Below are 25,918 nucleotides of genomic sequence, written 5' to 3'. Positions count from 1 at the left end.
TATACATACAGATATATATATATATATATATATATATATATACAGATGTAGAGGGCCATGAATTATTAAATCTGATAATTCCACACATATTGTCATATGAGGAAATATTGCAAAACTGAGATTAACTAGAAGAAAAACCTTAAGACAATAGCCTGCCATGCTTCATTGAAATGAATGGCACTAGCAAAACAAAGTCTTTAATATACCAGAGTCAGAGTGTAAGAAATGGCAAAGCTTTACATTTTTGAAAGAGTCTAGTGATTTTGGTTTTCTCAACTTTTAAGTGCCTATCTTGAAACATCCAGAATTGATCTGATTTTTTGTACACTGACTACCTTTTCACCAAAATTCAGATCCCTTCAAAATGTTTCTAGTTGGGTACCTGAAATAAGTAGTCACTTTGAGGTAGGCCATATTTGTTGTAATTAAACTAAAGAAAAAGTTGTATTGAGATTAGATTAATTCATAAAAGATCAAATAAAATTTGCTGAAGTTCAAGGTAATACATGGAGAATAAAGCCTTATTTCAGTCAACAGAATTTTAATGCTAATTTTAAATGCTTATGTTGCAAACTTCTAAACACTGATTTTTTTCTGATGTTGGCAGATTTGTCCCCTTTACTATGTTGTGTTGGTTTTGAATCTTCTATATTACCAGTGTCCTGTTTGCTTTGTTACAGTACATGGAGTTTGGGAGGAGTGGTCACCTTGGAGTTTGTGTTCATTCACATGTGGTCGAGGCCAAAGAACGAGAACTAGGTCATGTATACCTCCCCAATATGGGGGAAGATCATGTGACGGACCTGAAACACAGCATAAACCTTGCAATATTGCACTCTGCCCTGGTAAGCTTATATAACTATTTTCTCAGCTAGAGTAATTTCATGTAGCTTGTTTGTGATTTGCTTTGTTCTCTATTGTGCATTTAAGTGTATGGTGAACAATATTTTACCTGCATTACAACTCCATGGTGTTGAACGTTACCTAGACATACAGAAAGACAAGCTTCCTCTCTCAAAGAGTTTACAATGTAAACGTACCCTGTATTGGGATGTACTATCAACCCATCCTACACAAACACACACGTATCCACATGGAATGCCAGTGTGAGATTCTGTGCTTGGGCATCTCAATGTAGGGTGGACACCTAAGAAGACAAACAATATCCCTAAAGCAGGGAAAAGGGGAAACATTACAAATATATTCATTTAGTATTATGCTTGTTCATCCCTGTCGTGTACATTTTAAATATACCTCACTCTGGCTACGTCTACACGGGAACGCTACATTGAAATAGCTTATTTCGATGAATAACGTCTACACATCCTCCAGGGCTGGCAACGTCGATGTTCAACATCGACGTTGCGCAGCACCACATCGAAATATGCGCTGCGAGGGAACGTCTACACGCCACAGTAGCACACATCGAAATAAGGGTTCCAGGCACAGCTGCAGACAGGGTCACAGGGCGGACTCAACAGCAAGCCGCTCCCTTAAAGGGCCCCTCCCAGACACAGTTGCACTAAACAACACAAGATCCACAGAGCCGACAACTGGTTGCAGACCCTGTGCATGCAGCATGGATCCCCAGCTGCAGCAGCAGCAGCCAGAAGCCCTGGGCTAAGGGCTGCTGCACACGGTGACCATAGAGCCCCGCAGGGGCTGGAGAGAGAGCATCTCTCAACCCCTCAGCTGATGGCCACTATGGAGGACCCCACAATTTCGATGTTGCGGGACGCGCAACGACTACACGGTCCCTGCTTCGATGTTGAACGTCGAAGTAGGGTGCTATTCCTATCCCCTCATGGGGTTAGCGGCTTCGACGTCTTGCCGCTTAACGTTGATGTTAACATTGAAATAGCGCCCAACACGTGTAGCCGTGACGGGCGGTATTTCGAAGTTAGTGCCGCTACTTCGAAGTAGCATGCATGTGTAGACACGGCTTCTATGATCTTAAACATAATTGACTACCTTATTAATTTATACACAGTAGATGTCACATATTTAGAAATAGTAGGACACCAATTATTTATATGTGTTTATTCACGTGTGCAGAGGGAGGACCAGCACAGGTTTATATACCATTTTAATGCCACTTAAACCTTGAACTCTTAAGTGATGTGTAGGCTTTAAAGTGGTCCTTCACAGTAGGGTGAATCTAACTGACTGAGTCTGAAAATAACTGACTTTAATACAAGCCACATTCTTCACGCAGTTTAAAATGCCCGATGATCGATTATGTTTATTTTAATTACTATGTTTGCCCTTTACAAAAATTAAAACCATAAATGAAATTTCAAAATTATCTAAATAATCCCATGAGACTTTGCTTTCTCTTATGCTTTTCCTAAATCAGATTAACACATTGGAGCCTTCTGTGGAAAAACTGTTAAAGGACGGTGGTGTCTCTGTGTTGCATTCAGGCCTGGGCAAGACTGTTGAGTGGCACGGAGTGTAATGTTTCTGCACTTGGATAAATTTGCTGCACATATGTGATTCATTCAAGCCAGACTTTGAGAAAGGTTTCATGACTAGAGTGAGACAAGTAGCAATAATACACACATGCCATTAATTATGTTAAAAAGTCATTTTCCTTAAGAGGTAACATATATCAGCTTCCTTTGTCAGCTTGTCATATCTTTGCCAGCTACCAGACTTGTAACCTGATAACTTGGAGTCAAGAGACATATGCTTAGACTTCATTTTGTAATCTACAATTGTAGGAGTTTCCTAACAAAAGACTTCTTCAGTGTCACAAGTCATGGAGACAGCCTGTTCATCCATATGGACCGCCTGTCCATATCCAGCGGTTTGAAAGATCTGAATATCACACCACCATTTTCTGGCAGTGAAAATAGAAATTTATTTGTGAAATTTCAAAATAAATAAATAAAATAAATTAAGAAAACTCTGTCTTACCACTTTGAATATGATAACTTTTGAGACTGTGTTTTTAACAAATACAGAGGGGAGAAACCAAAGGTTGGGGCATGAGGTGCCTAGAAAGTTAGGAAAAAAAAATCTCCAGTGACCAGACCTGTGGCAAGTGTCAATAGTTAATGCTGGTGCAAACATAATGAGAAGTCTTGTGGCACCTTATAAACTAACAGATATTTTGGAGTATAAGCTTTTGTGAGTAAAGACACACTTCATCAGATACAGTGTAGTAGAGATTCCAAAGTCAGGTTTAATTATCGAGGCTCGTGAAAAGAAGGGAGTCCCAATCAAGAGGAAGGCCAGTGCTGATAAGGTCAATTAGGTCAGGGAGGATGTGGCCCACTTCAGCCTCTACATTAGCTGTTGGAAGTGAGACACATCCTCCCTGACTGAATTGACCTCATCAATTTTGGCCTTCCTCCTGATTAGAACTCTCTTCTTTTCATGAGCCTGTATAATTAGACCTACCTCTGAAATCTCCACTACACTGCATCTGACAAAGCAGATCTTTGTCCATGAAATCTTATGTTCCAAAATATCTGTTAGTCTATAAGGTGCCACAGGACTTCTCATAGTTTTTGCAGATGCAGATTAAAATGGCTACCTGTCTGATAACTGTCACAATGCTGGTGCAGTAAAGTAGATTTATTTAGTTATGCCAGCTGTTCAGTTTTTTCATACATTCAGTTTCTGCAAAAACAACAAGAAGTCCTGTGGCACCTTATAGACTAACCGAATTTTTGGAGCATAAGCTTCTATGGGCAAAGACCCATTTTGTCATATGCATAGTGGGTCTTTGCCCATGAAAACTTATGCTCCAAAAATTCTGCTGATCTATCAGATGTCACAGGACTAATCGGTTTTGCAGATACAGGCTAACAGGGCTACCCCTCTGACTCAGTTTCTGGTAACTTAGGCTTTTGAAAGAACTTATAGCGGACATGCATGCCATCACCACCATTGTAAAATTCACACTTCTGAACTACTTCTTTCAAACAGCAAAATTTATGAGCAGGAACAATGCTATGCTAGCACATGTACACAGAAAAACACATGATATCATGTAAGAACCTCAGCTGAAACTGAGGAGCTGAGAAATGCCGAACAGAAGTAGAGAAGATGCTCCTGTAGCGTGAAATCACCATTGTGCTGAGGGAAATCATGTGGAATGTGCCTCCTCTCCCCAACAGAAAAGATACAAACTGTCATAAGTTGGGCAAATGAGTTTTGCAGGATCTCTGAACAGGACTGAACTTCACTCCCAGCAATTACATGCCTGTGCATAACTTCCCTTTTCTGGTATGAAAATGTAACATTTAAAAGTTGTTGCTGGTTATAAGTTATAGTTGTAAGCAGCAACTCTAAGGTGTGTGAACAATATTCAGCACCACAGCCTGAATCATCATGCCTGGCCCTCTGCATAAGAGCTATCTGATGGTGTTTCCAAAGGTGAGTTTACAGTCATGTGCTTCTATTTGCTTCAGGATAATAGGAGCAAATGAGGGTGGTACAAAAATAAGAATAGTAATGTGAGCTCTGTGTACCTTCATTTCCCATGGATTTCAAGGGAACATTTTGCTTTCAAAATGTTTAGTTTATAATCATTGTTTCACCTTGCTTGCCATAAATAATAGTGTATAGTAAATGGGTTACAATGATTCATGTGGAAAAATCCTAATTAGTTCCAAATTCATGTAATTAATATGTGATAGAAGAGATCTAAGCACCCAACCCTGCTGTTCTGCATCATTTAGACTGTAATCCTATAGCCAGAGCTGGCACAGTGGGACTTGGTTGGTGAGCAGGGCCCAAGATGGCACACTGGCTGTGGAGCCTAGCCAGGGGGTGGTAGATACTATAGCCAATTGGTGAATTTGAATTCAGTTCAAAAAGTGAAGCAAATGCAGGCACATTTAGTAGGCTGACCTACTTTGCAATTGTGACCCAGTGTATCAGAGTCAGATTATGTAAAAACAAATAAAATGAAACAATAAAAAATCAAAGTGCAAACAAAGAAAAGACCAAGAATATAAATAGCATTGTTGTAAAAGGTTGGAAGTAATGTTTTCTAGTACAATTTCTGTCTTAAAAATAGTTTTCAAAGTGCAGGTAAATACTGGTTATGATAAAACCATTCTGTCACTGCATAGATCGGATGGTAATGCACGTTTCTCTGTCTTTTATGCGTTGCTGTGGTAGTTGATGGACAGTGGCAGGAATGGAGCTCATGGAGCCAGTGCTCAGTGACATGTTCCAATGGCACACAGCAGAGAACTCGACAGTGCACTGCGGCTGCTCATGGAGGGTCTGAATGCAGAGGTCCTTGGGCTGAAAGCAGGGAGTGCCATAACCCAGAATGTACAGGTAAGTAGGAGCCTTTCAGTTGAAATTATTCATGTGGAAAATTTCTTGTTAGTGCCAAATTTATGCCATTAATTTGTGGTAAAAAAGACATCTAAGTGCCCAACTCTGCTGTCCTGCATCATTTAGACTATAATCCTTCAGCCAGAGCTGGTACAGAGGGATCTGGCTGGTAGGCAGGGCCTAAGATGGCATGCTGGCAGTGGGGCCTGGCCCACAGGTGGTGAATGCAATAGTCAGTTGGTGCAAGGGATCTTGAAGGCATGGGGCCCAAGGCCACTGTCTTGCTCGTCTTGCCTCAAGGCCAGGCCTGCCTATAGCTGCCTATGCATGGGCTGACCCTGATCCTGTTCCTGTCTGGGTGTCTAGATGAATCTCAGACTCATGCCCTGATTCAGCTCCAGAACTGGGGCCTTATTCCCGGCTTGCACAAAATGCCTGTTGATGACAATGGGATTGTGTGAATAAGGCTAAAAGCTGGTCTCTGAAAAGCTGGCATTTGTATATGTTAGTGTAATTAGTATTTCTTTAAAAACAATTCTATTTAGACATAAAAGAGTCAAGGACTAGAAAACAATGCCTCTCAAGACCAAAAGAAAGTGTATATGAAGGAACAAATTCTCTCTTTCATTCAGCTCTGGCAATAAAAACTGGCCTTGAAATGTGAACAAAGTATACTTACACTTAGTTAAGGCTGCTTCACACTGCCAGAGCATGTCACATCTGGCCTTTAAATATCATATAGGGGGTTATTTATATATTTTAATATGTATTTTTATTATGTTATTCATTGCACAGATATGTATGCAATAACAAAACACTAAGTACAGAGAAAAGAGCAAATAGAATGGTCACAACCTCTATATTCAAACTTCAAGCAGCAGCTTAACTCAAAGCCAGAGAAGCCAGATTTTCAGAGGTGCCAAATACCTATACCTGCCACTGACTTCATTTTTGTTTGCAAGCATGAAAAATGTTACGAGGCCCTGTATAGTGAACCAGTTTAAAAGTTCTGGCCTTAATAGTTTCTTAACCATGGTCTGTCATGATTCTAATAAGGTCATTTCTCCAAACAGCTAATGGTCAGTGGAACCAGTGGGGTCACTGGAGTGGCTGTTCCAAGTCATGTGACGGTGGCTGGGAAAGGCGAATAAGGATTTGTCAAGGTGCCGCTGTGACCGGGCAACAGTGTGAAGGAACTGGTGAGGAGATCAGACGATGCAGTGAACAGAGGTGCCCTGGTGAGAAGCAAATATCAATACTGTTATTATATGTAATTCAGTGTGGTTTCTCTGGTACAGAAATCATTATATGTCAGGTGGGATCAATATATAAAAAGCAGTGTTCATAAATGGTCCTACCAGGCCCTTTACCCAGACAAGCAATTGTTACTTCTATCCATGACTGTGGACACTGTCTAACCCAATAGCTGCTTAAGCATGGAGTATTTATAATGAAAAAAAATTGAAGGTCGCAGAAAAAAACATTGCATTACCTAATGCCAATTGCATTATCTTGTGAGGATAATATAGAGAACATCCATTACTGTGCAGCTTCTGAGAAAAGGGGTGTGTGTGCATGCGTGTGTGTGTGTGCGCGCACACGGCTGGTGGGGGAGTTGTTTGGTTTATAATTCCTGGATCTACCCTCCTCCTTTTATGCTTCATACAAAAAGCATATTGTCATGCATCTGGGGCAATCCCGAAAGGAAAGAAGCTAAGGGGGTGGGGGGAAGGACCCCTACTGTAATGATAGATTGAATGTATGAAAGGAAGGGAGTTGAAATGGAGGGGTCATAGATCTTTCCAATTTTACTTCATGTTTTTAAACACATTTCTTTGCCGCTGCATTCCCTGTAAGCTGAGTGTGTAGCAGCCACCCAAGGGAGATTCAGATGCTGCCCAGCTGATCAGCAGAGCTCCCACAGCACCTGCAGCTGACAGCCTATTTCTACTGGTGGTGCACATCAGAACATGCCTCAGTGCATATCACAAAATGAATTCTGCATGTGTTTAGAAAAACATAGAGGAAACATTGCTTTGTAGCATGTTTAGTGTTGTCCTGCCCTCAGATTTAAGCCTTTCTAAGCGATGCTTAAGAACAAATTTGAATGACAGATAACAAGATAAATAAGCGCAAAAAAAACAACAAAAAAAACAGAGAATACAAATTTATCTTTCTGTATACATCTGTGTGGAGGGAAGGATTGACCTGAAGCAGAATAATCATTATTAGACAAATACAAATAGGGACTAAGTGGTCTAGTGATTTTATATGCTAGTCCTCATGCTGGGAATCTTGTGTTCTAAATTCTGAACAGGGTAATGACAGTCTAACCCCTGAACAATTCCACTTCACAGTTCAATGCAGGCATTCTGGGCTCTCAAAAGACAGGACTTGAATAGTAGGGCCAATGCAGGTCAGAAGTTGGAGAGCTTACAAGTTTGAGACCTGTGTTCTCAAACCCACATATTTATAAGAAGCAAGATCTGTCCCCTGACACAAACCCCATCCCCAAGAACTGAACTCAAAATAGCAGGATAAAACTAAGAGCTAGGAAAACAAGTTCCAAGAAAAACAAAGGAGTAACTGTCGTTACAAATCTCTAATAGCATTTTAGAGTAATTAATTGGATGCAAATGTTTTTTGTGTGTCATTTAAATATAATCTACATTGATTGAAAAGAACACAAAATAAATGTTCATGTAGGAATCTTATATACAAATTTTGGCAGCAAATATAATTTTCTATACACAGTACACTAAAACAGGATTAATGCGAATCTTCTGGATAAGCAGACATTCAGATACACCACTAAATATTCTTTAAATCATCTGTATTTGTGGAGTTAAAGGTAAAACCATACTGCTACAATCCATTTTTTCCAAGGTTGCCACCTGCTGTTAATAAAATATTTTACAAATGTATTTACAAGTCAAATGCACTCAGAGCATTATGTGCAGTTCACTAAATTTGTTTACTGATTTGATTCAAACCAGATCACAATCAGCTTGCTAACAGGAATTGTCATAACATAAAACTTTTATCAAATGATAATAATTATGCAGGAGATTATACACACATTTATAGAAGTTAAATGATAATAATTTTAATTTAACTGTTTTGAGGCAGAGTTACTGTTCATCTCCTGGGAGAGCTGAGATTTAAGCAAAAATACTGGGTGATTCACTTAAATTACTGAGTGCATTTGTGTATATGTGTGTAAAACATTTTACAAAAATAAAAGTTAAGTGCTCATTGTAAGAAAGACTCTATACTTACCTGGCCCTTTTTCCTTTCATACATTATGAATGGTAGATTACAGAAAGTTGACAACGTTACAAAGAATTCAGCAGTTTTCTTAATTTACTCTTTCTTTTGTAGCCTGGAAACATTGTTCAGAAAAAACAGCGCCAAAAATATTTGCATCTAATTGGTTTCTCTTTTTATGATAATGGATCATCAAGCATCTGAATCAAAAAGCCTGATCCTTCTGTTTTTCACATTAAGGCTACGTCTACACGTGCACCCAACTTCGAAATAGTTTATTTCGATGAATAACGTCTACACGTCCTCCAGGGCTGGCAACGTCGATGTTCAACTTCGACGTTGCTCAGCCCAACATCGAAATAGGCGCAGCGAGGGAACGTCTACATGCCAAAGTAGCACACATCGAAATAAGGGAGCCAGGCACAGCTGCAGACAGGGTCACGGGGCGGACTCAACAGCAAGTCGCTCCCTTAAAGGGCCCCTCCCAGACACACTTTCATTAAACAGTGCAAGATACACAGAGCCAACAACTAGTTGCAGACCCTGTATATGCAGCACGGACCCCCAGCTGCAGCAGCAGCAGCCAGAAGCCCTGAGCTAAGGGCTGCTGCCCACGGTGACCACAGAGCCCCGCAAGGGCTGGAGAGAGAGTATTTCTCAACCCCCCAGCTGATGGCCGCCATGGAGGACCCCGCTATTTCGATGTTGCGGGACGCGGATCGTCTACACGTCCCTACTTCGATGTTGAACGTCGAAGTAGGGCGCTATTCCCATCCCCTCATGGGGTTAGCGACTTCGACGTCTCGCCGCCTAACGTCGATTTCAACTTCGAAATAGCGCCCAACACGTGTAGACGTGACGGGCGCTATTTCGAAGTTACTGCCGCTACTTCGAAGTAGCGTGCACGTGTAGACGCAGCTTAAGTTACGTTAGCGTAACAGCCAGATCCTCCATTTTAACCAACTGACACGCACTAAGGATTTAAGAAGAGAGGGGGGAGGAGCAGAGCATCAGTAAAGTGATAGCCCATTGCCCGAAGAATTTATACAGACTTGCAGCCATTTGGGCCAGTTTGAAAAGAAGGACCCTTCAAATGAGCCTACCATTTCCAATGGGAGAGAAAAGGTGGGACAAAACCGCACTATTACCCAATACCTTTTTCATGAGCATGAAATGCCGTGGGAAAGGGTTCACCTCTCCATCATGCTGGCCAGGTTTATAGGGATGCCTCATCCCCTAGTCCACCCAATATTCCTTTCCATCATATCAAGCATGGTCGAGGAATCTAATATCTCAGATATTTGTTAATAACATTTCAGACATGATTTTTTTTTCAGGAGAGAACAAAATAGTCTATAGATCATACAAACCCATTTTCAATGGTATTTATGCATATGAGTCTTCCATAGATTTTCTTTTAAAATATAATTCCCTCTCTTTTTTCTAATATCTCCTGTTCAATCTTTGTTAGTTTGCAGGGGTGGGTGGCCGGGGAGGAGGTTACTTAATTTTACTGGACATTCCTATTATGTTTATTTTTCCACAGTGTTTTTTTATATGTATGGATCACTCAGTTTTTACTCAAAACAAATCCATCACATTTATCAAGTACCTCTCCTCAGTGAGGAAAAGCATAGCATACGATTTGCTGTGACTAGCTAATTAATGGACAGGATGACAAATTATTTTCTACATTAACATAAAGGTGATAAAATGCATCTGCTTCTGCAAAGAATTAGCTAATGCTTTCACAGGAAAGCTAAGAATATAAGAACACTCATACTGTCTCCGAACAATGGGCAGGCCATATAGCTCAATACTCTGTCTCTGAGAGTGGCCGATACCAGAGCTTCAGCAGGAGAATGCCAAACAGGGCAATTCTGGAGAAACCCATTCCTTTTGTCCCCACGCAGCAAAGAAGACTTAACTTATTATGACAGAGTATGAAAAAAGGCATAGTACTTTAACATTACTTACCATTTAATACCACTGCTTTAACTTTTTAAAAAACGTTTAAATTTGCTTTGTTAGTTTGGTTAGAGGATAGGACATTGGACCAGAACTCTGTAGATTTGAATTTGTGGCTAAGCTCTGCCACTGATCTACTGTATCAGTGGGGTACCCATGTTAGTCTGTATCTGCAAAAACAATGAGAAGTCCTGTGGCACCTTGTAGACTAACAGATTTATTGGACTATAAGCTTCTGTGAGCAAAGACCCATCTGACACATCTGAGAAAGTGGGTCTTTGCCCAACAAAGCTTATGCTCCAATAGATCTGTTAGTCTATAAATTACCACTGGACTTCTCATTGTTTTTACTGTCAACTGCATGACCTTGGGCAAGTCACTTCAATTCTCTGTATCCTGTTTTTTTTCATATGCTTTGTCTGTTTTACCTATTTAGATTGTAGATTCTTTGGAGCAAGAAATTACTCTGAATGTATTTGAGTGTTTGCATGTATGTGCACATGAGCATGTTTGTATGTGTGTGTGTGTGTGTGTTGTGCACCTACCACAATGAGACTCCACTTTTGACTAGTTCCTTTAGGTGCTACTATAAAACTACTGATAAAATAATACTTAACCAATCTGCACTAGTGTCACTGGGGTCAGAAGGATAAAAATGGAAAAAAGATATTAATAGGCAAAGTTGGGTTTTACTTCTTGATTTTATAGGTCAATAAAGGGTGTTAAGCCATGTGCATTTACAAGTGCAGATATAAGACAATTCTTCAAAGTATCTCCTAAACACTCATAAACTCATACTGAAGTTGGGGACAGAATTCCAAACCCAGATTGAAGGTGATGCAATTATCAATACATTATTAAGAGCAGATTCATGTTAAATTTTAAAACAGATATTTGGATATTCAGACAAAAAGAATATGATGAAAGTCTGTTACAAGAGTTTCCACTGTGCCAAGTTAAAAATATGCAATAGCATTAGTAGAATGCTTTGAAAATTATATTTTGGGTAACTACAAAAACATAAGATAAGCAAAATGTAAAAACGCTTATGTAATTATTAGAACTGTTTTTATTTTTTGTATTAAGCATAATTTTTTTGGAAAAAAAATGTTGGGATGATTCCTCAGGTCCAGCATAGAATTTTAGAAAGAGATATACATCCTTTAGAGAACACCAGTAGCTTGGTGGCTAGGGCTCTGCCCGATTTAGAGAAGGGAACATAAGGACAGTGGTAAGCTGGGTCCACATCGAGATGTCCTGCCAACATCTTCCTGCTGGCAAAAACCCCCTCTGTCACCAGCTCCTTATGCCTGAATTTTACTGCCAGTAGCACCCTCTGCTGGCAGTGAGATCTCACATGCCTATGCTAATGAGTCACAGAAATATGCTAATAAGCAACCATTTACAATTGCAAGACTGTTCATTAGCATGAAGCTGCTGGCAGGACATCTCTGTGTAAACCCAGCCATACTGACTAAGATCAGTGATTCCTCTAGTCTAGGATCTTATGACAGCATCTGGTGACAGATACTTCAGAGGCAATGCTGATAGGAGATCAGGGGTCAAAGGGGTGAGTTGCCTCAGGGCTTATCACTACAAAGGGGCCCAGGACTCCTGGCTGCCAGCACTGCTATTCGTAGAATCATAGAATGCAAGGACTGGAAGGGACTTTAAGAGGTAATCAAGTCCAGCCGCCAGCCCTGATGGCAGGACCAAATACTGTCTAGACCATCCCTGACAGACATTTATCTAACCTGTTCTTAAATATCTCCAGAGGTGGAGATTTCACAACCTCCCTGGGCAATTTATTCCAGTGTCTGACCACCCTAACAGTTAGGAACTCTTTCCTAATGTCCAAGCTAAACCTCCCTTGCTGCAGTTTAAGCCCGTTGCTTCTTGTTCTATCCTGAGGCCAAGAAGAACAAGTTTTCTCCCTCACCCTTATGATACTCTTTTAGATACCTGAAAACTGCTATCATGTCCTCCCCTCAGTCTTCTCTTTTCCAAACTAAACAAGCACAATTCTTTGAGCCTTCCTTCACAGGTCACATTCTCTAGACCTTTGATCATTCTTGTTGCTCTTTTCTGGACCCTCTCTAATTTCTCCACATCTTTCTTGAACTGCGGTGCCCAGAACTGGACACAATACTCCAGCTGAGCCCTAACCAGTGCAGAGTAGAGTGGAAGAATGACTTCTCAAGTCTTGCTCACAACACAACTGTTAATGCAACCCAGAATCATGTTTGCTTTTTTTACAAAAGCATCACATTATTGTGGCAATGGTGGTGGACAGAGCACCAGGCCCTGCAAATCACCAATGGAGTGCCACACCACATGCTCAAGGCGGCTCTGAAGGCTGTAGGGGTGTAGCATGTGGGAGCCAGCTCCTCCACACTTTGCCCCAGGGCCCATGAAGGCTGTCAGCTCCCCTTACACAATGAACAACTGATTGTGTCTCCTATCATTTTGGTTTATAACCTGTGATGGACCTATCCTCCTCCATTAATTTCTCTAATTCTTCTCTGAACCCAGTGGTAGATTTTTTAGAGTTCTATCTTAGTTATCTCCATGTGTTTGCCCTAGCCAAGTGAGTGCCCTAACCACTGAGCTGTTTGTCATTCTGGTGGGTGGGGTGCTCTTGTTTTGTTTCGTTTCGTTTTTGTGAAAACATTTTGAATGTATCAGTTCTGATCTGCATTGGTGTTAAACTAATTTTCAAAACTTTCAAATTATTTATATGACAGACATCCTGTTTTCTGTCCTTTCCTAATAATTATGTATTTCATTTCATATCCTTACTTTGTGACAGTGTGGACTATATTCCAATGCTTTTTCTGAGAAGAAACAAAACTGAATCCCTTCTTACAGTACCTAGCAGAGCTGTCTCCAGCTTTGCTTTCCCAAACACTTTGAAGACCAAAAGCTAAAGAGTCTGGTGGCATACCACAGAATTCCAGTGCACTTGGTGTTAGTGGGGAATAGGGCCGTGAATTCCTTCTAAGAATCCAGCTTAAAAAGACACCAAAAATCCATTTTTCACTGGTTCAGCAGCAATGCAAATTTCCTGAATACAATATTTGTCCCATTTTAATTAATTTCTGTCCAATACATCTCACAAAAGGGACAATTGTAAACACATTTGAAGGCATTAGTTTGCAAATTCATCCTAAATGCAATGAAAGTCTGCAGAGTAAAATGGGGAGTAACTCTGCAGAATACATTTTGACAGTATGTGCTTTTTCAGATGCAGCATTGCGTTCTGAATGCCAGAGAAGTACATGAATGATTTTCACTATTTCATTTCAATTGTAAATTAAGGTTACACATTCTGAGAGGCTATTAATATGTATAAAGAATCATTCATATATTCTATAGCTTTCTATATTAAGATAGCATCAATGATATTTTTCATTTAATATATTTGGTCAGTAACATTATATGCCTAATTTTTTTAAATTTATATTTTGTTCAGTCGGCCAGCTCGTGATATAACTTGTGGCCATCAGAGGGGAAAAACAGGCATCAATTTATATTCTAGTAATCTTCAAAACATTATTAACAATATAATGAAACTGTCTAAACACAACCAGTGCTAATCAGTCACCATTTCAGTTAAATTTATAATGGGGGGCTTGTTAAAATATAGGACTAAAAGTTATCACAGATCAAATAAAGTAGGTGCTAGTTTAAATGCTATCCACCCCTACCCTTAATTGTAGTTGTTGGGGGGTAGCAATTCCCAAAGGTTGCCTACCCTGATCAGTTTTCACTGTAAGCAAATCAGTTGTAGTTATAGACACTTACGACAAAAGCAAATGCTATTCCTTCCTCCTATACCCTCTCTGGGTATCTGTCAAAGGGCATGGTGGTCCTGCATCAGGCCCCGCAGGGCAATGTAGATCTGCAGAGGCCTGCATCACTTACCCCTTGGCAACCTCTTAAAAAGCACACACGACAGATATTCAATGCAGACCCTTTCAGGGGTTCATTTTATTAAGTGCCAAGCAATGTATTTTGAAGAAAACTCAGACTTACAAAGTCTTCATCCTAGATTCAGCGGGGCCCAGCCCCTCCACCCTCAGGTACTGTCCTTCCTTTCAAAGTCTCTTGGTTAGTTTCTTTCACCACTGTCCCATTTATGGAATGGGCAAAGTCTCTCCTCCTCGGTCTTTCTGCTCACTTTATGCCTGGAGTTCAGCCATACCCAGAGGCCTTCCCAGATGCAGCCCTCCTCTTTCCAGATCAGGACCTGCAGACATCTCCTTACTTCCTTCAGGGTCCAGTGGCATCTCCCAACCTCCCTTGGCTGTCTCCCCTGTGATAAAGCACAATTGCCTTTCCTTACGTCATGTTGGGCAGCAGGTAACTAGTACCAGTGTCCTAGACCATGTTCCCTCATAAAAGACTGTGCCCGATAATCAGTGGAACTGCCACCCGGAAATATGCGGGTGGCTCTTAGGAGAACACAAATGGGGTCTGTACCATTTGCATGCCACAGAACTGTGCTTCAGGAGGCACTCTCTACAGAAAGACCAAGCAGTAGTTTATGAGTGGACATAGTTATGTATACCCCACCTGCTGAATAATCCACAATATTTAGGGGAAAGAAAGCAGCAGCTCCAGAGTTGCCTAAAGGGAAATATTTTTCTCCATCCATCTCCAAAGATTTCCACTGTACCCCATTTTCTCACTGAGTTTATCTGTGGAAACAAAGATTTGTCTGGTAATGGATTAATTTAAGGGAAGGACACAATGTGCAATACAACTAACTAACTACAACTAAATTTGCCCCTAAGGCTCTGCTGTCGTCGACATTGGTTTATGGTCCTATATCTCTGCCTTATAATAGAAGGAGATAATTACCTTCTCTGGAAACAAGACACAGTCTCTGATTTATACCAATAAATGAGGCAAGAGATTACATTTATTGGCCACTTTAGCAAATATTTTTCATTTACTATTAAGGTAACATAGAAAGATACATAAACAGAATAATACAAATTCAGTCTCGCATGTAACTCATGAGGCTATTCAGAGGGCCACTGTGATCTTTAGCCTCTCAGTCAGCCCTCTGGATACAGGGCATATCTACCAGGGTATTGGCACCGCAGAACTCAATCCTTCAGGGGTCGATTTAGCAGGTCTAAGAGCTGCTAACTCAGCCACCAATGATTCTCTTGTCATCTCTAACACTCCAATTGAGCAAGAAACTTGAGCAAGGTAAGCAATTGGGAGAGTTTCTCCCATTGACCCCCTGCAGTGGAAACCTTGCAACAACTCAACTCAACTCAATCTAATTTAGGTCGACTCCACCTACAGTATTCACACAGGCCGTGTCTACACGTGCACACTACTTCGAAGTAGCGGTGCCAACTTCGAAATAGCGCCCGTCACGGCTACACATGTTGGCTGCTATTTCGATGTTAACATCGACGTTAGGCAGCAAGACGTCGAAGTCGCTAACCCCATGAGGGGATGGGAATAGCGCCCTACTTCAAAGTTGAACGTCGAAGTAGGGCACGTGTAGACGATCTGCGTCCCGCAACATCGAAATAGTGGGGTCCGCCATGGTGGCCATCAGCTGAGGGGTTGAGAGACGCTCTCTCTCCAGCTCCTGTGGGGCTCTGTGGTCACCGTGTGCAGCAGCCCTTAGCCCAGGGCTTCTGGCTGCTGCTGCTGCAGCTGGGGATCCATGCTGCATGCACAGGGTCTGCAACCAGTTGTCTGCTCTGTGGATCTTGTGTTGTTTAGTGCAACTGTGTCTGGGAGGGGCCCTTTAAGGGAGCGGCTTGCTGTTGAGTCCGCCCTGTGACCCTGTCTGCAGCTGTTCCTGGCACCCTTATTTCGATGTGTGCTACTTTGGCGTGTAGACGTTCCCTCACAGCGCCCATTTCAATGTGGTGCTGCCCAACGTTGAAGTTGAACGTCGACGTTGCCAGCCCTGGAGGACGTGTAGACATTATTCATCGAAATAGACTATTTCAATGTCGCTACATCGAAATAAACTATTTTGATGTAGCATGCACGTGTAGACGTAGCCACAAGCGGACTGTTGCCCTGTAGAGTAAACTTGCCCTCACTCAAAACTATGCAGAAAAAACTGCTCTGTATTAGTTTCTTGTGACGTCTTCCTCGCCCTCATTTTGTCACACTCTACAAAAGTCACAGAAACCTCAGATGAGAGATTAGCAAGGGCTACTCAAGCAAATGAAATGATGATAAATCATCATCTATCCAGCAATTTAGATACTTACACACTCTAAACTGTTCCGTACATTATTCCTCTTTTTGGGTGCACCACCAACAGAAGATTCTCCTTTATTTGTATACTGTGTTTCTCAGATGATAAATGTGTAGATACAGTCCACGTTTGCTAAACTAAAAGAAGGGTTTTAGTCAGATCTGAAGGTATTTAAATTGCTTATCTGACATCCCACTTAATGTCATTACCCATTGTTGACTTAATCTTTAATGAGGTACTGAAAGGTGAATGCAAATCCATGCTTTTGGTTTTAATTTAATTTTAAATCAACCCATTAAAAAACATGCCTCTGAATTCTTACTTTCAAAATTTAATAAGTTTATGTCTTGAGGCCAAGATAGCACACTGTAATACAATATTGCATCATCAGCAAACACAGGCAGAGAGGAGAAAATTCATGAAACTTGAAGGTTATTAGCTGAAATCAAAGTTAATAGAGGACTGGGCAAAGAACTTTGTGCCATACTCTTTTACAAATAAACTCAAGTGGCTTACTGGCCAGCATCCTGGTGACCCTCAAATACTCCAACAGTATCATTTAACTAGCATGCAGAGTGGAGAACCAAAATAGTACAAAGCCATATGTTTAGCCAGCGCCTAATCCTGAGTGACTCTCTGCTCACCCAACTAAAGCTAAGGAGTAGAGCTTTAAGTTCTGTAAAACACATACACACAATATCTTTCTCTCACACATCCACACCCACACCTGCCCACTCACCCACCCACTCACTCACTTTAGCCACAACAAATAGAACCAAAATAGGTCAGCACTGTTCTCAGTTTGTTTTACTTCCTGGTTGAAATGCAGTACCCTAACACTCTGCCAAGCAGCTGAAAAATCTTCATGTATTTTTTTTTCCTACAGCTCTCTAAATACAAGATGTAAATTGCTGTGAAAGTACATCCCGAGGTGATAGATTAGTGAACATGGGGCTAAGAAGAGGCCTAACCTGTATGATCAATTCATTTATCAAAGGGCTTTATAATTTATCACATAAGTCCTATAATTTATCACATATCACCTACACATATGTGATTCAGAATGCTAATGTATCTATATGATAAATTCCAGAGGCACATGATAAAGTGCAGAACTTTGTAATTACTTACTAACCCCCTGGATAATTTTTATCAGTTTTCAACAGCCGCTATTTTAAATTTTAAAAATTTAAAAAATTATCCTTCTAGAGAAATATCAACAACTTCACTCCTAGATATAGAATTTTCCACAAAATGTTCATCAAAGGCCCTGAAAAAAGCAGGTTCAATGGCATGCTATGGTAACTTTTCTATGTATGACATCATCCTCAAAAAATATAAATGGTATGACCTTCTGTGGTTGCTTCTCAGTGGGAACTAACACTTCCAACCCTGAAAGGTTTAGAATAAATGATTTTAAACAGATGCAAAATTACCATATTTACGCTATATACAAAGAGAGAATTTCTGCCCCAAAAGCATCCAAGCAACCATTTACTCAATCTGAGTATGATATGGAGTCCAAATTGGCATAAAAGAGATTGAGCAAGCTTGTAAAGAAAAACTGGACATTATTTAGGGGGAGTGCCCTTAAGGAAAAGAAAATCAGTTGTAAGACAGCACCTGGGTAGCCTGTATCAGTCCTCAGAGTTCAAAAACCATGTCTTAGTGCCCTTTTTTGTTTTTATTAATTTATTTGTTTATTTATTTATTTATTTTGTTTAAGAGGGTCAAAGTATGACAGTCATTTGAACATGCTTATGTCACCAGATGTTCTCCATTTACCATGCGTCCCTTGCTTTCCTCCATTAGAACATTGGCCTCATGAGTTGACTTTTCTTATCTGAAGCAAATTATCATTCTGGATAAACTTCTTAGGTTTTTTTCCCCCCACATTAAGGGATATTCTTGCTTCTCTAACATCATCATCTGCTTTTCTGACTTACAATTCAGGAATGCTGATGCTGAGACAAATTTAGAAAGCAATTTTCTGAACAACCATGATTCATATTAGTATGATTGAGCCATCTGCAAGGAGCTCTTTGTCATCTGCAGAGATAGAGTTCAGTACTTGATGTAAAAGTCTGCATGGTTTTGTAAGTAATAACACGGGAAAAGAGGGAAGGCTTCTGATGGAAAAGAATTAGGTGCCGAGTTCAAGATACTGAGGTTAAATTCCTGCTTTAGCCATAATTTTCCTGTATAATCATGGTGAGTCCTTTAATCCTTTCCCTATCTGGAAAATTATGACAATAATACTTCATTTCTCACACCCTTTATCTTGCCTAAAGAGCTCTTTGAGGAAGGGACTCCTTATTATATGTTGCATTTAGTCCAAAGGGCCATAGTTACTACTCTAATACAGACAATGAGAGCAATAAAATATTTTCCATGTTTCTCTGCTATTCTTGGAATACTTAGAACTGCTGGTGTTTTGCATCACTGTGAATGGTTAGGCATATGTTTCAAGACAGAGATTTTTGTAGAGTTAAGGAGTTCAAAAAATACAAGCTGTGAAACTACAACAAAAATATTGAAAAATAAAAGCAATCTAGAGGTCCTGATTATGTGAAAATGCTAGCACATAGTTTTGTTTTACCTTCTCTATTTTTGATAGTAGGAGTCTGCTACCATGGAAATGTGAAAGTAATTTCCTTTCCTTTTGAAAACTTTTTTGTGATAATCAGTAAAGGTCAGTTTGGCTTATGGTCACTCTGCTTCACATTTTTGGCCTCCCTTGCTAATAACATAACTGTGATGAAAGCCAAATCAAAGGACATAGTAATCTACTCTAATTTCCAGAATATCTGATTCACAATTGACATGCTTATCACATTTAATGTTTCAGCAATAGCTTTAAATTATTGCTTTGCATGCAACTAAAGTTAAAAAAAAACATAAAACCAGAAAAGTTTCAAACAGTTCTCTGCATTATTCAGGCCTGTTAAGCAAAACTGGTCTGCAACAGAGCTGACATGTTTTAAATAGAAACTGGTACATGGTGGTACATTTTTAAAAGAGGTTATGTTGAATATGTATGTATGTAGGCAAGAGAGAGAGTAAATGCAACAGATTGTAAAATGAAAGCCCAGCAGAAAAAGAGATCTTAAGAGGGATCTGATATTTATGTAATAAAGCATGTTAAAATGAACCCCTGAAACAGGGGTGAGCAACCTTTCCAAACCATAGGGCCAAAATTTGACCTTTTGACCTCTGAGTACAGTCTGAGTGCTGGTGTTAGATTTAAAGTGACTAAGGGTGTGTCTACACAGCAAAGTTATTTCAGAATAATGTCTGCTATTCCAAAATAACTTTATGAGTGTCTATGCAACAAAACTGCTATTTCAAAATAATTTTGAAATGGCAGATGGCTTATTTCTAATTCTATAAGCCTCATTCTATGAGGTTTCATATCTGCGAAGTAGATATTTCAGAATAGGGGCTCCTTAGACAGAGAATAGGAGTTATTTTGAGGTAAGCCATAATACTTCCAGGAACTCCAATCCAAAATAGGCTCTGTTGTGTGTGAAGGCTCTATTTCAAGAGAGCTGAGGGCTATTTTGATATGCATTTTGTGTGTAGATATGTTATTTTGAAATAAGCTATTCCAGAAAATCTCCTAGGCTATGTCTTTTGAAAGAGGGATGCGAAGCAGATACTTCGGGATACGCTAATGAGGCCCTGCAATGAATATTCAGTGCCTCATTACATAATGGCTGTGTCTACACGTGCCCCAAACTTCGAAATGGCCATGCAAATGGCCATTTCGAAGTTTACTAATGAAGCGCTGAAATTCATATTCAGCGCTTCATTAGCATGCGGGCGGCAGCGGCGCTTCAAAATTGATGCGCCTTGCTGCCACGTGGCGCGTCCAGATGGGGCTCCTTTTTGAAAGGGCCCCGCCTACTTCGAAGTCCCCTTATTCCCATGAGCTCATGGGAATAAGGGGACTTCAAAGAAGGTGGCGTCCTTTCGAAAAGGAGCCCCGTCTGGACGCGCCACGCGGCAGCAAGGCGCATCAATTTCAAAGTGCCGCTGCCGCCCGCATGCTAATGAAGCGCTGAATATGCATTTCAGCGCTTCATTAGTAAACTTCGAAATGGCCATTTGCATGGCCATTTCGAAGTTTGGGGCACGTGTAGACACAGCCAATGGTGGCCAGGGCACTTCAAAAGTGCCACTTTCAATCGTGTGCAGCTTGTCTGCACAGGGTCCTTTTTGAAAGAACTCCACACACTTCGAAATCCCCTTATTCCTATAATCTCAAAATGTGCGGGATCCTTTTGAAGTGCTGCAGCTGCCATTATGCTAATGAGGTGCTGCATATTCATAACAGAGCCTCATTAGCATATCCCGAAGTGTCTGATTAGCATCCCCCTTTCAAAAGGGGGGTGCTAGTGTAGACACCACCCTAATGAATAGCTTATTGCGAAATAACTCTGCTCTGTAGACATGGCTTGATAGTCCTACTTACAACAGCTTCATTAATAAATAAGTTAAGATGCAGAGCTTCCCTGTTTAGGGGGTGGTTTGTAGCACTAGCTGGTCTTTTGTTAATCCACAAGTGGCATGGCTTTGAGCAAGTGCCTGGCTGCAAGAGGGAAGAGGGCAGGATTGAGCTCCCACCTTGCGTACCAATGGAAATTGGCTTGGCATCCATTGCAGGGATTGCTGACCCCTGCTCTAAGGCATCAGAGGGCATCTGGGTGAGAATCTGTATTTCTCAGAAAATATAGGGTTAAGTCTGAGGATATTTTTTTTTTCTGATTTCTAATGTATCCATCTTACAAAAGCCTATATACAAGTACTCCTTTTTCACCTACAGCACCTTACGAAATATGTCCTGAAGATTATTTGATGTCAATGGTGTGGAAAAGGACCCCAGCTGGTGACATGGCATTCAATCGATGTCCTCTCAATGCCACAGGTACTATAATACATCGGAGTCACAGGCTGACAATAAAGGGAAAAATCGTTTTTCCTTTTTGTTGAAACTGGCCTTACACCTGAGTTCAGATACATCTAACCATTGCCCAGCTGCAACAGTGAACTATGTAATAGAATGAGTAATAATTAATTGCCAGGACGTGTCAAGCGGCTTGCTGAAAATCAAGGAGATCATAAGAGCGTTCTAACTAAAACCTCCTAAATGCCAATTATGTGACACAGCAAATCCGTTTCAGAAACATGTATAATTCTTTGAATGTTGATTATGCTAATTAGCATGAAAATGTTTCTGTGTGTGCTCTAAAATAATATAGCGCGTGTCTTACATAGGCTTTTTTCACACTGACTATTCTCAGTTATATGAATATTTTCTCTGTTCTTTGTGACTCACAGGCACCACTAGCAGACGCTGCTCTCTCAGTGTTCATGGAGTGGCCTTCTGGGAGCATCCAAGCTTTGCTAGATGCATATCAAATGAGTACAGACACTTGCAGCATTCAGTAGGTGCAAAGCCAGCTTTAGTACTTGCTTTATTTATTCTTTGTTACCTATCACTACATAAGAATTTAATTGTTTACCCTCTGGTTAGTGTTCTTATGAGGAATATTGGGGGCTGGAGGGGGAGACCTGAGAAAGGAAAATTTATACCCAATACATATAATTTTGATGCTGTATATCTGCTGCTGTTTGAATGAAAGAGCTCTTTGTCTGGCTGCAGCAGTGAAAATAATGATTTAGGCTCTCTTGTCCATTGTTCTTAGTATTAAATTTTTTATCGAGGGCCTGGGGATTGAAGTACATATTTTAGGCTTATTAGCAAATGAAATAGAGAAAAATGAGATTTACAGGAATCTGTATAATATTTTACATTTTTTAATTGGATGCTATCAATGGAGGAGCTATGATACCTCTTTGTGCTATCTAATTCTGAACTTGCTTTGCAGGTGAAATAAAAAGAAGAATTATTTCAGGGTAAAATTATTACACTAGATTGCAAACAAAATAAACAACCCCATGATATGATTTTCAAACATACCTAGACAGATTTCCTAACAAGATACAATGTGTAACTAGATTAACAACATCTGTCTAAATGTATGTTTTAACTTCTATTCTTATAGTTAAGGACAATGTCAGGTCATTCCAGTGCAGGCAGAACCCATTTTAAGACTCTTACGGACATTCATCTTTTTTCTTCCCAAGATAAATTTTCCTGACACCCTTATTACTCCCCCTTCTCTTTGAAAGGTCACCATTAAAGCTGCTCCATTAATCATTTAGCAGAGGGGCACTAACAGCTGTGAGTATGACTACTGCCCATCCTCTCAACCAAGTGCCACACTCATGAAAGTTTCTTAACAATTTCTGGTGGACAAATATTTCCCACCTGGAGGAGATTGGATGAATTCCCCTGAGCTGCTTTTCGGTTTCATTAGACTCCAACTTAATTGAGACAAGGGATGCAGTTTCAGTATTAGCCAACAAAAACATTATTTTTTTAAACTCAGACAAGGAAAAAGCACCTCTGCTAGACCAGACCTCCCCTCTTCTGAATGCACCTGGCTGGGAGTTGCAGTATCCTTCTGCCTGTCATTCAGAAGACAAAAGAAAACAAAATATCCTATAATTATTTTTTTTCAATTTTTAAAACAAATGCAACATGTTTTCTGTTTACTGAAGATAATATAGCAAAAAATAGATATATAATTTGTTGCCAGTGCATCAGTTTCTTTGCTCTTTTCCCATTACTGTGTTACAATTTGCACACATTTTACAGTGATTTTCTTTACAAATGGATAGTTGCAGTGATATTTATATATTTCCTTGTCTTGAAATGTGAAATACTATCAATACAAATATATGTATAAATATATAAAATGCATAAATATAAATATAAATATCTAACAACTAAGCATGATAACTTTACAGTTTCTAATAACATTCACAGTGGTGTACAGTGTTACACATATCTCTTCCCATGGAAATAATTCAGATAAGAATATGTTATTTAGAAATTTCATATCGGTTCTCATTCTGACTCTGAGGCAAAATCCTGACTCCATGGAAGGCATGAGAAGTTTTGCAATTAACTTCAGTCTTGTTTTGAATTTTTTAAAATCTTCCATTATTGCTGTGATGGCTTAGGCATATTCCACACCTGAACAATTCAATACAGCAGATTATGGGACATCTGATGGGAGCATTGGCATTTCAAAATTCAGTAGTTCTTAAATCATTCGCAGCCTGATGGAATTCACTTAACCTATGGTTTTGAGGCAAATAAAATAGCCACAAAACAAAATGTAGGGCGTTGCACTCTGTGACATGCACAGATGTTGAAGTGCTTCATATGAAATACAGAAAGGGTTAAATAAATACTATCAGATATACATGAAATAGAGATGCCAGTTTTAGACTAAGAGAGTATCTACAATGGACAGCTAATCCAGGCAATTGCCACCTAGTCTTGAGTATCTGAGTTCTCGTAGCCTAAGTGTGAGCACTCCTACAGAAAAGCAATGTTCCTATTACATGCTCTCCATTTCTTCATTCACAAAGGATGTAAGGGCATACCGTTGTTCTGAGTTGCCCTAGGTTTCTCATGGGAAAACGTGACTACCCTTTCAGAGGGAATCATGGGAAGGGCAATGGAGGACTACCAGGACTCTCATAATTTTTCAGCCATGTGGCTAAGCTGACTGGGTAGGAAGAGGCTCTGGTAGTTTATGGAGTCCCAGCAAATGCTTCTTTGCTAACAGGTGTCATTGTTAAACACTGCAAGTCACTTTCTCCCCCAGAGCAAATTTTATCCATTCTTTTACAAATTTCCATTTTCAAAATATTAAAAATGATTAGTCCATATTTTGAAATAATGCTTTGGCAAAGAACATTTAAAAAATCTAAATCTTATTTTAAGTTACACCAGCAAAAAGTATTTTAACCATAAACTTGACTTTAGTTGGGACATGTGAATTAAAGGAGACAAATGGATTTCTTTTACTCTTACTTTAAAAAAGAAATTGTCACCCTGTTGTGCTCTCTGGCGCTGCTCAGAGTGTAATTGAATGTTAAGGAATTATAGATGGAATAGATGGAAAAACCCTGTAATGTAGTGGTGGGCAATGTACAACCAAAGGTCCGCATGTGGCCCATTGGAGCTCTTTATGTGGCCCACAAGATATCTTTTACCATTGGCCGTGCACAGGGATGCCAGATTTTTCTGAGCTTCGTTTGTTTGGTATTTTGTCCTACCAGTAAAACTAAAGTGATACATAATTAAAGCAAAGGCAGGTGAAGTGAGGTGCATGTGGATTGCACAAATCATTGTGAAAGCCATGTGTTCCCTCTGCATCCAATCAAAGTGCTGCTACGGTTCAATCAGAACATGCCACAACTTGTAGGTATGCATCTGCATTTAGAAGAAGTACCCTATCCCCGGAGACCATCTTGGTTATTACAATCTTGTGGCCCACTGAGATGAAGAAGGGTGACTCATGTGGCCCACTTACTGGCCTACATTGCCCCTCACTGCTGTAATGTCTTCCAGTGCATCCCCTTCTGAGTAAAGGATTGTTCCATCTCTCTGATATGTATTTTAGGGTTGGTGTCCCTGAAAACAGATTTATAAGGTAAATTCTGACACACAGAATTACTAGAACACATGTCGGCTTACAGAAGCATTTATGAAATATTTTTGTGTGTTAAAATGACCAGTCACATTCCTTTACAAATGAGATCCTATCATTATATGACCAAATGCTATGAACAGCACCCTCAAAATCTCTGACAGCTGAATGCCTTTAAAAATAGGTTCCTAAATGTCAAAAATAAGAACAGCTGCATGGGTTCTGAAATAAACATTCTTGAAGCTGAGTTACTATAATGTAAATGCAGTGTGTGAACAGCATTTTGCAGAAACTATGGCTACGTCTACATTTGAGTTGGGTGAAATGATTTCTTGTGTAGTTGTACTTGTGCTAGCTGTGCTGGAGGTGGGACATTAAATACAGTAGTGTAGCTGGTGCAGAGGCCACAGGCAACAGTTTGGCTTGCTGTTTCAGTAGCTCAAACAGTGCCCTCATGGGTATGGCTATGTCAGATGGGAATCTCACCTCCCAGCTCCAATGGAAATGCAGCCTCAGAATGAAATCTTGGCCCTGTGGATGTCAATAGCAAACATACACTGACTCCAGT

At 40.1% G+C, this 25,918-nt stretch overlaps 1 protein-coding gene across 1 annotated transcript in view; it reads left to right on the top strand.

The window, feature by feature from the left end:
• Positions 1-25,918, top strand: part of ADGRB3 (adhesion G protein-coupled receptor B3) — a 704,839-nt gene that overhangs the window by 300,725 nt on the left and 378,196 nt on the right. Inside the window, exons 4-8 of the mRNA XM_074988878.1 lie at positions 681-845; positions 5,137-5,301; positions 6,375-6,539; positions 21,603-21,704; positions 22,118-22,224. Coding sequence (XP_074844979.1) covers positions 681-845; positions 5,137-5,301; positions 6,375-6,539; positions 21,603-21,704; positions 22,118-22,224 — 704 coding nt within the window. The remainder of the gene's footprint in view (positions 1-680; positions 846-5,136; positions 5,302-6,374; positions 6,540-21,602; positions 21,705-22,117; positions 22,225-25,918) is intronic.

This window comes from Carettochelys insculpta, chromosome 3 (genome assembly GCF_033958435.1).
Source record: "Carettochelys insculpta isolate YL-2023 chromosome 3, ASM3395843v1, whole genome shotgun sequence".
Lineage (NCBI taxonomy): Eukaryota > Metazoa > Chordata > Testudines > Carettochelyidae > Carettochelys > Carettochelys insculpta.
Note: the sequence above shows the minus strand (reverse complement) of the source record. Positions and strands in the feature narration are given on the sequence as shown.